The sequence below is a fragment of the Capsicum annuum genome, chromosome 12 (genome assembly GCF_002878395.1).
Source record: "Capsicum annuum cultivar UCD-10X-F1 chromosome 12, UCD10Xv1.1, whole genome shotgun sequence".
Lineage (NCBI taxonomy): Eukaryota > Viridiplantae > Streptophyta > Magnoliopsida > Solanales > Solanaceae > Capsicum > Capsicum annuum.
The window spans coordinates 21,462,606-21,476,649 of record NC_061122.1 but is presented as its reverse complement, the minus strand read 5'-3'; the positions used below and the strand labels follow the sequence as shown (position 1 = coordinate 21,476,649).

Sequence of the window (14,044 nt, the reverse complement as noted above, 5' to 3'; positions counted from 1 at the left end):
TATAAGTAATAATCATCTTTATCGAAGCTCGTAACGTCTAGTGTATAGCTAGCCAAAGTGTTTTAACGTCTAACTCGAAAATAACTACCTCAAAAAAGTATTGACTAATCAAATGACAAACACTATTAAGACATTGTCTGCGGAGCTCAGGCTCTATTCTATGACTGAAAAATAAAATAAAATAAAATTGAAAAGAAAAGCCATTCATACTAGTGTACTTTAGTGGGATTGGTTACAATCTAATCTAATAAAAAATGTGGCAATACTTGTTGAGTTATTTATATACAATATTCCAAATTTTATTAGTCTATTATTTTTTATTTTCACCACATCACTTATAAATTTAAAATTTATTTTTTTTGTACAAAAAAATTGATAATTTTTTTTAAAAGTATCCAATCATTTTCGTCGTGATTAAGCTGAGGATTTATTGAAAATAACATTTCAATCTTTGAGATAGAGATAAGAGCTACATACACTTTATTCTTTTCAAAATTTTACTTTGTGAAACTATATTGAATATATTATTATTATTATAATTGTTCTTATGACTTGAGCACAACATAGTATAATACAGTGCTAACATTATTTGGTTGTATTTCTTTTACTAAGAGGTTAATTATTTCATGATTCTCATCCTTCTGAATTTTGAAATTTCTCCCTCAATAAGATGGATGTATACCTAATGTTCTATTTTTTCAATTTTGATGACTTAATCTAAAGAATGCAAAATAATAATCTAACAATCAAAATTATGTTGAGATCAAAAACTTATTCATTTGAAATATTTATTTTAACTTATTATAATCCTATAGTAAATATTATAATTGAAAGCTTAAATATAGAAGAGAAATAAAAACTGAGAGTTGCAACATAGAACCTCGTCAATCAGGCATATTTTAAACCTTCATAAGTACTAATTTCATGTGTAGTTAATAGCAATGAATACAATGTGTATCAACAAGAAGTTTGAATTTTTTTTTAAAAAGGGAAATAATGTTATTGTTAATTTTTTTTAAAAACAGAATATAAATTACATCAAACTTACTGTCTTAATTATGTTGTGTTTGTCTTTTTTATCCTATTTTTAAAAATAATCGATATCTTAAAGTTTTAAATTTCACAAATAACACTCAATAAGTTTCAATATATTTTAATTACATAAATCAACAAGTGGTTATCCATATTTTTTTTTTCAAATTTTCTTAGGTCTACTAGTCTGATATGCCTTTTGGCATCTGTAGATTGAGTATCATAATTGTGCAGTTAAACTTTCTTTACTCCAAAATCAAAAAGAGAATATACACTTTTTATCTTTTATTCTAGAGAAATCATAATTGTCATTCTTCAAATGCGCACTAGCTAAAAGTATTTATATACAATGACATATAAATTACATAAAAAATAAAAATTATACTATTAGATAAATTTAATGCCACGAGTTCAACTGAAAAAGAAATCAAGTGATGCACATATCCAAACACTTTTTTAAGAATACCTCATTAATTACATTAGGCTCAACAGACTTAAAAAAGATTAGCTGGAGCTCAATTGAAATTTCCGATGATAATAACTTATCCATTTTTTAGAATACCTCACTCGTTACACAGGGCGGAGCTACGTTGTAGCAATGGTGGTCAGAAGAACACCCTTCGCCGAAAAATTATACAGTATACGTACATGAAATGCTGATTTAAAGGGTTAAATATACAATATGAACAATCTTGACATATGTAGTTGCTCTAGCCTAGTGTTGGTACGCGCGCATGGAATGGACATGCTCCTTTAGTGCGTGGGTTCGATCCCCTATGGGCTACTTTTTTTAAAAGATTTTTTTTTCTCATGTTTAGAAGAGCTTCTAAATGCTTCAAAACTCAAGGGAAAACGAAGGATTAGTAGACTTTGTTCCTTTTCTTTTATTAAAAATTTAAAAGTAATTATTTAATTTTTAATTAATAAGTATATCCTAAAAATTAACGTTGCTAAAAGCAAAAAAGCTTTATATAGAATTTTCTTTTAAAAAGACCTCATTTAATTATGCTCTTCATCTTTCATGTTTCGTTGCTATTATTGTCGTCACCATAGGTCGACGAAAGCTTGAAGCATAAAACTAATTTTTTTTTCTATTTCTTTTTTTGCTTATCGCTTTACTTCGTATTAAATTAAACATGAACACTAAAGCTAAATATTATGTGGTTTGATTTTAAATTTTTGATACATTTATTCATGAAAAAATGATTATTAGTATTATGTAGTTTGATTTTAAAATTTTCAATGCACCATTCATCAATTTTTTTTTTTTGCTAATATAATGATTGAACACCTATCATGAATTTTTTTGACTCCGTCACTTATTACGCTAGGCTCAAAAAATTTAAAAAGGATTAGATCAACCATGCGAGTAGTCGTATATTGGCAGCCAGTTGGTTGATTACCTCAATTTAAATGTAAATTTCATTCTCTATCTCGTAATTCCCTTGTCCATTTTCTCTTTAATTAGCGTCTGAGTATAAATTTCTAAATATTTTTAGTAAGTTATTTTTGTCAGAATATTTGGGTAAAGTTTTGCAACATGGTTGATCATAGTATTTGAAAAACACATTTCACTTTTAAAATTTCTCAAAAAATAAAATTTAGCCCAAATAATAAATTTTTCTAATATTTGTAAATTTAAATTACTTGTTAAATAATGACAAATTAAGTAATCAAACACGATTTGTCATTTTTTTTTTCTAAAAACTAGTTGAAAAATCTATAGCCAAAGGGATTCTAGTTGTGCCCATTTTTTTTTTTAACAATTTAATATTTGCATTTATTTCAAAAGTATATATGGCCAAGTGGCAACAAGAAATAAACAACAAACTCGTTTGTTATTCAACAATGGAGGTTCCCCTTCTATTTACTCACTACACATAGCAGCCAATACTCCTTCCCCCACATATATAAATACTTAAACCAATTTTTTTTTTAACACCAACCCACGTTCCAATTTTCATAGATCTAAAACCCCATTTTCCATTTCTTGAAATTAACGCCCACCAAATTTTTGGTCATGGCAGAACAATCAAAGAAATGGGTTCTTATGGTAACTGCTCAAACACCAACTAATATAGCAGTGATTAAGTATTGGGGAAAGAGAGATGAGAATCTTATTCTTGCTATTAATGATAGTATTAGTGTTACTCTTGATCCTGCTCATCTTTGTACTACTACAACTGTTGCTGTTAGTCCTGATTTTGATGAAGATCGCATGTGGCTCAATGGAAAGGTAATTTTTTTTTCTCACTTTTTTTGGTGTAATTTGTTTGGAAATTTGATGGGTATTTTTTGTAATTTTGTTTGGGTTGATTTATGTGGTGGAAAACTTGTTTGGTAGTACCTGGTAGGCTGGTACCTGTTGCTGGTGGGAGGTGACAGGTATTTGTGAAATTAGTCGAGCTGCGTGAAAACTGGCCCGGACACCATGGTTATTAAAAAAAAAACTGGTTTGATAGCTCAGATATTAAGAAAGTTAGGTTCTTGATTGTTTTTGTAATTTTGTTTGGGTTGATTTATGTGAAAGAAAACTGGTTAGGCAGCTCAAATGTTGAGAAAGTTCAGTTCTTGATGAGTGAAAATTTACTAATTTCTGTTGCTATCTATTGTCTCTCCTACTTCGATTATCGTACTATTTTGTTGTATTGAAAATAGACTTTTGTGGTCCGGTCCTTCCCTGAACCTCGTGATAGTGGGAACTTTAGTGAACTGGGCTGCCCTTCTTTTGTTTGGGTTGATTATGTGATAGAAAATTGATTTGGCAGCTTAGATATTGAGAAGGTTCATAGAAAACTGATCTGGCAGCTCAGATATTGAGAAAGTTAAGTTCTTGATGGGTATTTGTTTCTGTAATTTTGTTTGGGTTGATTTTTAGGAGATTGAAAACTGGTTTGGCAGCTTAGATATTGAGAAAGTTCAGTTCTTTATGAGTAAAAATTTACTAATTTTCTTTGTGTAATTGATAATAGAATGATACCTATATGTTTCTTTTTTTGTAATTTTGATGTGGGATAGGTTATGTGAAAGAAGACTTTTTTTTTTGTCGGTTGATTTATGTGAAAGAAGGCTGGAAAGTTCAGTTCTATAAGAGTAAAATTGTCTCATTCTAATTTTTTCACAAAAAAAGTTATGACTATTTGTTCGTGTAATTTTATGTGGGTCTATTTTTTTGAAACAAGATGTTATGGCAGCTCAGATGTTGAGAAAGTTTCATTCTTGAATGTTGTTCAGTATATATTAAACAAGGGGATCTCAGATTTGGGGAATTCAATTCTTGAAAAGTAAAAATTTCTCATTTTTGAGTTTAAGTATATAGAAATTTATGTGGATTGATTGATGTGAAAGAAGAGTACTCTGGTAGCTCAGGTAGTGGGGAAGAGTCAGTTCTTTAAGAGTTTATTATTTGTCTAGCTTTTGCTTTTATTTGTTATCTGCAAGATCATAGGCTGTTTTGTGATTAAAATATACAAATTTTTCTGTCTTTTGGCTGTGTATGACTACATATGGGGAATCCAGGAGGCTTACGAGAAGAAGATGAATCATATAAAGTCTCAATAATTTCTGCATTTTCTTAGTTTATTTGTTCTTCTTTAGGATGCATTTCGTGTTTCATAATGGATCATGTCTTTGATCATCTTCTCTGATTTTGCTCCATAAATTTGTTAAAATAGTTGTGCAAGAAATTTACAATTCATATTTGAAACAGTCCTAGAAAGCTGAGCTCATTAGATTTTCCCCTTCCCCTGTATTTTCGAACAATGAGAAGATTTGTATGCTGCAGATATTTGTTGTTGGATCTTGACATTTTTATATTGCTTTTGCTCATTATGTAGGAAATATCTCTCGCTGGAGGCAGATACCAAAATTGTCTAAGAGAAATTCGAGCTCGTGCTAGTGATGTTGAGGATGAGAAGAAGGGTATCAAGATCACAAAAAATGATTGGCAGAACTTGCATGTGCATGTTGCGTCTTACAATAATTTTCCTACTGCTGCTGGCCTGGCTTCCTCGGCTGCTGGTTTTGCCTGCCTTGGTATGATTAACTGTTTCTCTTTCTTGCATTCTGAAATCATTTGTCAGTCCTCTTTTTTTATTTCATTAATATCCTAATATTAAAGATTTAAGGATTATCGATGAATCATGAACGTAAGGATCTTCAATGAATCCTGAAAAGTAAATGGAGTACTCTTTTTTAAGAGTTTCAGAAGTTAATTCTTTCTGCATGCATTTGCATAATGCTCATGTAGTCTAAGGTGTTTGCAACTTGCACGTACCTGGAACTGATCTAACCGTGTAATTAACCTTATTTGTCTGTATATTTGCTTGTCAGTGGTCTATAAAATCCAAAATAACTTTGTTCCTTATTGAGCATATGACACTAGAAACTAATTTTGTTGCGGCTTTACTGTGCTCAATCTGTGATTTGACTTCAATCAGCAAAGATCAAAGTGATACCTTTGTATTTTCAAAACTTTGGGTTCTTTTCCAGCTTGACAGAATGCATTTAGGATAAAACCGTTATCTTTTCTGAGTGTTGCGTGGCTTTTCTGGGTATGTTTCTATTGGCATGACTGTTGGTTCTATGATCAGTAACATATCATATTTTCTTTGGCGAGCAAAATAGTTCCAAGGGCCCTTGAAAAATAGTTTTGTTAGTGGAGAAGTGCAGGCTTTTTTTTGTCCATACTCTGTGCATTAAGAATGATCTGTTTTACAATTTCCAACTCATGTATACAGTGCAGTTTAGCCAAGTACCACAAGTTTCACTTGTTGCAAATCACAAATAAATCAGAGCTTCTTTATAACATTTTCCTTTTCCCGCAACTTATTTTCAGGAAATTATTTTGTATAACTTCTATATGAATGGCCATTGAAAGAATGAACTTGCTGATAAACTAGTGCATTTATTCGTGCATTTGAGCTTCTTTGGATTCTAGTTGATTTTGCCTTATTTTAAATACACGTTGGAGGATTAGTTAGTGGTAAGAGTTATCCATGGTTTCCACTCTATACTGCATATGCATGTGCATGACTGCCTTACGATGGGGCTTCTGTTTATATGTTATCTTCTTTGACCCTTGTCTCTAAGGATAGTAAGTTGTCATTACGAAATTTGTGAAACTGTGGATTATGTCAATCCTTCTGGAGCATCATCTTCAATGTAATTTTAAAAATGCTTTTCTCCAAGTGAGTGTTTCTTCTTGTGGGAATCTCTATTTTATCCATTATTACATTTCTTCTGAAATTTTGAGATGAGTACAACTTATGTCTCCTGAATATGCAGTTTTTTCCCTTGCGAAGTTAATGAATGTGCAAGAGGACAATGGGAGACTTTCCGCCATAGCAAGGTAAATTTATATCAGTCGTGACTATTTCGTTAGCTGGTCTTATTTTTCTATATGTTCTGTCTAGAAGACTAAAGTTAGATCAACAGCATATCAAACTGATTCTTCTTGATTTTGCTTTCTCTGCTCCACTGCCCCTTTCAATAGCTATGAAAAAACTGACATACCTCACTTACTCCCACACAGGCAGGGTTCAGGAAGTGCTTGTCGAAGCCTTTTTGGAGGATTTGTGAAGTGGGTCATTGGAAAGGTATGTCGAGTTCCTACACTCGTGTGTTGTAGCTCGTATCAACATACTGTATATCTTTTCAGTGTGGTCTAATTCCTTTTGTGATGTGTGAAGGAGGAAGATGGTAGTGATAGCATTGCTGTTCCGCTTGTAGACGAGAAGCACTGGGATGAGCTTGTTATCATCATTGCAGTGGTATGTACTTTCCATCCAGAATGTGATTGCTTTTCACTTTCCTGGAAAGCTTAAATATTTGTGTCATTGTTAGGCGTTGAGAAGAAAGAAAGAATCTGTGTCTGCATCTGTTTCTCCTATCCAGATTTGAGAATCTGTCTTCATGTTATTGTTTCTTCTTGTCCCATATTTTTCTTTTTCTCCGGAAATGATAATTGTCGTAACATCACTCTTGTGCATCGGTGATTTTCGGCAATAATAGTAAGTGAAACAGAAACTGAATCTATCCCATTGGAGCTGCATTCCTTTAGACTTCGACAAGGGAAATTTTTATGGAACTAAGGTTGTAAAGAAGAACTTGGTTTCTTTCTCACTCTTATTTGATCTCGGGGAACCCCTTCTTCAAGAAATCCGAGCTTCTTTGAGTCATACTGCTATGCTGGGGAGTTGGAAGGAAAAGCGACAATTCTGCTTTTATTTCTTGCTAACTAATTCTTAAACTTTAAAAATGCCACCTATTTGTGTTCATTTACGTGCTCTGCTTTTCTTTCTTTTCAAATGGTTATCTTATTGCTACTGAACTTTCAACTTCTCCAAAAGCATCTCCAAGCTATTTTCAGTAACTCATAATTCTTGACTATGAATTAATCAAGTTTAGTCAAGTGAATTACACAAATGTTGATCAGCGGAACAGTTTTTTCGGGTGTATTTTCTGTTTTCAGCTCCATAAATAAACAGTATTATGAGCTTTACTTATCCATCTTCTTAAATGAAATGCATGTGTAAATGATGATGCGACAATGCTATCAGTTTGATTATGACACCTATTCAACAATTTATGCATTCTGATTTTTTTTTCTGCTTAATTTTTTGATTATGTGCTGTACTTCAGGTGAGCTCACGGCAGAAGGAAACAAGTAGCACCTCAGGAATGCGCGATACTGTTGAAACCAGTTCACTTATAGAACACAGAGCAAAGGTATTGTGCGTTTGTACTCTTTACATTAGGATTTTGTAGTTCTGACACATCTTCAATCAATATTCTCGAAAATCTCCAGCTTAGTTGCATTAGCTCGGTTAATTAAACCTCTGCTCATTGGTAAACATTGTTTCATATTTCAGGAGGTAGTACCAAAACGCATTATTAAGATGGAAGAAGCTATACAAAATCACGATTTTCCAACTTTTGCTCAACTAACTTGTTCCGACAGCAATCAATTTCATGCGGTCTGCATGGATACTACCCCTCCTATATTCTACATGAATGACACATCTCATAGGCAAGTTGTCTTAACTTCAGGCTGTAGTTATAGTTGTGTTAGAGAAATTCTGAACTTGATGATCTCTTAGACTGCTTGTGTAATAACAAGAAAGTCTTGATGGGGTGTCAACTTTTCAGGATAATTGGCTGTGTCGAGAAATGGAACCGTTCAGAAGGAACTCCACAGGTTTAAAACGCTATCCTGTTCTTGTCCAAATAGATAATTGCATGATGTGGTTCTTCTCTTTTGCTGAAGTAATAAAATGGGTTGCCATGATTTTCAACCTTTTGAATATCAAAGTTACTGCATGTTAAATTGGTCACACAAATTTGTACTTGATAGCAAATAGCGGACACAAGTCAAAACCTGTCAATTTATCAAAGTTCTTAAGCTCAAAAAAAAAAACTGTCAATTTATATTTATAACGAGCAGTGAGTGTTTCATTCATGACATTCCTCTCTCCCCTAAACTTCACGCATTTTTCTGTGTTGGAACTTGGAGGATTCTACAACTTCACGATGCATCCAGACGTTGAAATCTTCCCTTCTTGAGCTGGTTTTGACATTAGTGACATGCCACCAATTTCACTGATACTTGACACTATAACAAGCAACTTGCGGACTTAATCTCATACCTTTTTGAACACTATAATTAGCCTTATTGCTGACAAATATCTAAGTTCACATTTTGCTTCTTATGATCTGCTGCTGCAAGTCTGACTTCAAAAGTAGTTGTAATGTAGCGTGCATAAATGCATATTCCATTTTTACTTAAACATAAGAATGTTTCCAGGTTGCATACACCTTCGATGCTGGGCCAAATGCTGTTCTAATTGCACGTAACAGAAAGGCTGCCACTCTCATGCTTCAGAGGCTTCTCTTCCACTTCCCTCCAAATTCAGATACCGATCTAAACAGGTATGTCTGATATCTAAAGATTCAAAGTTCAAATATAACGACGAGGGAAAGTGACTTATTTTTTAGAAAATATATTCCAAGGAAATGTTTTCCAGTGGTTGGTTTGAAGGTGGTAAATATTTTCTGAAAAAATATTTACTCAAGATATTATTGACAAAGCAATAATGTTATTGAGAGTATTAAAGATTGATTATAGATGTGCTAGTTAAAGCGGTGATATAAAGTTAAGAGTGAATATAATCGTGAAGGGAAATGATTTCCACCCAAAGTGAGGGAAGTCATGTTCCCTTTCAGATGCAAAATATTTTTCCGAAGAATTATTTTCTGGAACCAAGCACCAGAAAATGACTTCTTTTATGGAAAAGATTTTCCCCAGTACAAACACACCCTGCCATGATATGTATTTTGGACCTTGTGCTGTCGACATCTTCACTGCTCCTCATTTTCCTTTTTCATTTCTCTCCAGCTATGTCATAGGCGATAAGTCAATTCTAAAGGATGCTGGAATTCAGGATATAAAGGACGTGGATGCGTTACCACCTCCACCTGAAATTAAGGACAAGATTCCGGCTCAGAAATACAAAGGTGAAATAAGCTACTTCATCTGCACAAGACCTGGTAGAGGTCCAGTTTTGCTAACTGACGAAAGCCAGGCTCTCCTCAACCCCGAAACTGGATTGCCCAAGTAAAAGAACAAAGTTTTATTTGTGCTGATGATTAAGGTATCGGTGCAACTGCGCGAGATCCAAGTATTGTAGCCTCTTTGCCCGAAGAAGATGGGGCTGCCATTTTAAACTGTTTTTTTTTTCTAGTTGGATAAAATTTGAATTGAAAGCTTTTGTCTGTAGCTTAGGTTCCAGTTTTATTCTTCAGTGGAAATAGTTGTGTACTCTCATCTTTGAACAATGAAATAAGGTTCTTGAAATTGCTTCTTTTAAATCTCAAAAAGATCTTTTAAATTCAACAAATGATTTGTTGCTTGCTGTTGCTTTCTTTCTTGACTTGTGTTAATAGTACATTTACTTAGTTGAAAGTGAATTTACTATGTTCATTAAAATTTCATGTTCCGATTCTTGAATGACCGTTATGGTACAATATTCATGTGGGACTTTTTCAGATTTTGCACGCTTGATATCCTATTGTACTTGCAACATTTTTAGCACAAACAAAAAAGAAGGTGCTTGTGATGCGTGTATGAGGAGCATGTCACAGATTCAACCTAGATTCATCCTTTTATTTATCGCGCATGTCACAGATTCAACCTAGATTTGTTCTTTATCGCAGGCAAAAGCCTTGCACATAAGTAGACAAGGATAAACGGGCAGACCATAACCTACCATGTTCGTGTTGTAGTAACTCTATTTCTTGATTATGAAAAGAAGAAGAAGAAGAAAACAGCTATACCTATGATTGATGATCTGTTAGATGAGTTATTTGGAGGTACTGTGTTTTCTAAGATGGATTTAAGGGCTGGTTACCATCAAGTGAGAATGAAGTCAGGGGAAGAGCATAAAACAGCTTTTAACAGCTTTTAGAACCCATCATGGTTTATGGGAATTCAGAGTCATGCCTTTTGGTTTAACCAATGCCCCTGCTACCTTCCAATCCTTGATGAATACTACTTTTAAGGACCAATGCCCCTGCTACCTTCCAATCCTTGATGAATACTACTTTTAAGGATCAAATGAGAAAATTCATACTAGTGTTTTTTGATGATATACTAGTATATAGTAAATCTATGGAAGAACATATCAAGCACCTGGAAATTGTGTTGAAACTGTTAAAGCAAAACAAGCTCTTTGCCAGGTTGAGCAAATGTAACTTTGGTCAATCTCAGGTTCAGTAGTTAGGGTACGTAATTAATGATGCAGGAGTGAGTACTGATTAGTCTAAAGTTACAGCAATGGTGGACTGGCCACAACCTAAAACAGTGAAGGAGTTAAGAGGTTTCTTGGGGCTCACTGGGTACTACAAAAAATTTGTGAAGGGGTATGCTTATTGGAGTAAAGCACTAACTAATTTACTGAAGAAAGGAGAATTCCAGTGGACTGAAGAAAATACTAAAGCTTTTGAGGAATTAAAAAGAGCTATGACCAGTACCCCTATACTGGCACTACCCGATTTTACTAAGGTTTTTATTTTGAAAGTAGGTGCTTGCAACACTGGGATTGGAGCTGTTTTGATGCAAGACAAGAGACCAGTAGCTTTCATGAGTTAAGCCCTGAGTAAAAAGCATTTGGGCATATCTACCTATGAGAAAGAGTTGATTGCTCTATTACAAGCTGTTGACAAATGGAGACACTACCTCCACCCGCAACACTTTATCATAAAAACTGACCATTTTAGCTTAAAGTTTTTGCAGGAACAAAGAATCACCACCTCTCTACAGCACAAAGGCTTAACTAAGCTCATGGGCTTGAGTTTTGAAATTCAGTACAAGAAAGGAGTAGAAAATGTTGTTGCTAATGCACTGTCTAGAAAGCTAGATCAACAGGCTGAAAATGATAATCCCAAAGGGTTGAGTCAGACCAAGAGTGATACTTCACAGTGTCTACTAATCTCAGAGCTGCAACCCAAATGGATTGAGGAGTTATTAGCCAGTTATGAGGGTGATCAAGAGGTCCTACAAGCTACTACTATGTTAAGCAGCAATCCAGATCCAACCTTGAACCTATCCATTCAGCAAGGAATTTTGAGGTATAAAGGAAAGGCTTGGGTGGGAAAGCATGGGATGTTAAGGCAACAATTGGTCACTACAATTCACACCTCTGATCTAGGAGGTCATTCTGGTGTTTGGGCCACCTATCAAAGGTTAAAAGCTATTTTTTATTGGCCTGATATGATGGAACAAGTGAAAGTGGTTGTTCAAGAGTGTGATATTTGTCAAAGGTGTAAGGATGAATAGGTGGCTTATCCTGGATTATTACATCCTCTACCAGTATCCGAAAGGGTATGGGAGCACATATCCATGGACTTCATTGAAGGATTACCCAAGTCTGAAGGGAAAGATACTATCCTGGTAGTAGGGACACGTATAATAAATATGCACACTTCATCACACTATCTCACCCATTCACTGCTTCACAAGTAGCTAGAGCATTCTTGGACACTATTTACAAATTGCATAGGTTGCCTAAAAGTATAGTATCTGATAGAGATAAAGTGTTTATCAGCAATTTTTGGAAGGAACTTTTCAAAATGTTACAGGTGCAGTTGATGTATAGTTCAGCATATCACCCACAAACTGATGGGCAAACAGAAAGATTGAATAGGTGCTTGGAGAATTATTTGAGGTGTATGACAGGGCACAAACCAAAAGAGTGGCACAAATGGATTTCCCTAGCAGAATTTTGGTATAACAACAACTATCATAGTGCTTTGAAAATGGCACCATTCAAAGTTATATATGGATATTACCCGCTACAATTAACTTTTGAATTGATAGCTCAATCTAAAGTGGAAACTGTTGATCAAGTTCTCAAGGAAAGACAAATCATGGCGAAGGTGTTGAAAGAGAATCTACTCAAAGCTCAGGACAGGATGAAGTTATATGCTGACAAAAAGAGAACTGAGAGACAATTTGAAGAAGGAGATTGGGTGTTCCTTAAGCTACAACCCTATAGACAAACATCAATAGGTGTAAGGAAAAGTCTTAAACTAGCATCTAAATTTTATGGTCTTTATCAGATTGTGCAGAAGATTGGACCAGTTTCTTATAGGTTGGCATTACCACCAATAGCTAAAATACACCCAGTTTTCCATATTTCACAACTGAAGAAGAAAATAGGGAGTCAAGTGACCCCTAGTGTTGATCCTCCCATCTGTTCACCTGAAGGGCAACCTCTAGTGCAACCTGTAGCCATATTGGATAGAAGAATCATCAAAAAAGGGAAAAAAATAGCTACTCAAGTCTTGGTGCAGTGGATGAACTTACTACCAGAAGAAGCAACCTGGGAGGATTATCAGTTTATCAAATCTCAGTTTCCATATTTTGCAGAATTTTGAAGGGAAGATTTTTCTCAAGGGGGATGGATTGTCACAATTGTCTATTGTGACTTTTATTTTAAGAGTTTTTAGTTGTTAACTTTAGTCCCTTGAGTTTATTAGGTATTATTTTCGTTATTTTCCTTTAGTCCCTAGAGTTAGTTATGCTTAATTACTGTTGGGACAACAGTCTATTGGGAATGATTGTGCCATCTATAAGTGTATGAATTTTGCCAACAGAGAACAATGAACAATAAAGAATATTTTCTGATTCCCTCTTCTCTTTTTTCTCTCTTCACTGAACATTTCTTCTTATCTAGTAACAAGAGCATTACTCTTGTTACAACTTATGTTTTGGGAACCAAATGTTACTGAGAACATTTTGTATCTTGATGTTTTTCCACTAAGGGTGTGTTCGTTATTTTTTAGAAAATATAAGTAGGTTTCTTACTTATTTTCTTGTATTAGGTCCTAAGTTAAAAATAGCAGGGGCGGATCTACGGTAGCGGATGGGGGTTCCCGAGAACTCCCACCCGCTTCCGACTTATAATTACATTAGAAAAATTCTCACTAGGTTTAAATATTAATAGGTGGGAAACCATAACTAAGTAATGGGATGACTTAGTAGTAGGAGGGGCACACTTGAGATGTGTGCCATGCTATTGCTGTGAGTTCTCGAACCCCTGTGGAGGTTTTTTTTTTCCTTTAATTTTTTCCAACTTTATTTATTTTATTGAAAATCCACAAGTTTGAAATCTTAAATCCGCCTCTGAAAAATAGTATCTTAAAAGTAAGATATATTAGAGGGTGAGAATGACACAATCAACGTGAAATTTTATTCGGCCTCCCAATAGTAAAATTTATTGTAATGCTAATAGTGCTAGTGTAGGACAGTTCAAATTCCAGCCCTTCTTTAATTTAAACATGAGTGAAGTGTTAAAAACACATTCAGACTATTCTATCTTTTTGAGTTTCATATCTAAATTATTGAAGGTGTGAGAAACACACCTAAATTATCACTCAATAGTTTAAGAAACATACCTCAAAATAAAGAGAAATCAATTAAAATATTTACAAAATGAAAAAAATAAAGTGTTAG

The 14,044-nt window shown here is 34.1% G+C and overlaps 1 protein-coding gene across 1 annotated transcript; it reads left to right on the top strand.

Moving 5' to 3' along the window:
- Positions 1–2,711: 2,711 nt before the first annotated feature.
- On the top strand, positions 2,712–9,886 carry LOC107850997 (diphosphomevalonate decarboxylase 1). The gene is made up of 10 exons (XM_016695872.2): positions 2,712–3,268; positions 4,869–5,067; positions 6,319–6,382; positions 6,566–6,629; positions 6,723–6,803; positions 7,675–7,761; positions 7,905–8,062; positions 8,182–8,230; positions 8,837–8,961; positions 9,428–9,886. The coding sequence occupies exons 1-10, from the start codon at positions 3,053–3,055 to the stop codon at positions 9,648–9,650; spliced, it is 1,266 nt and encodes a 421-aa protein (XP_016551358.2). The 5' UTR covers positions 2,712–3,052; the 3' UTR covers positions 9,651–9,886.
- The last annotated feature ends 4,158 nt before the right edge of the window (positions 9,887–14,044 follow it).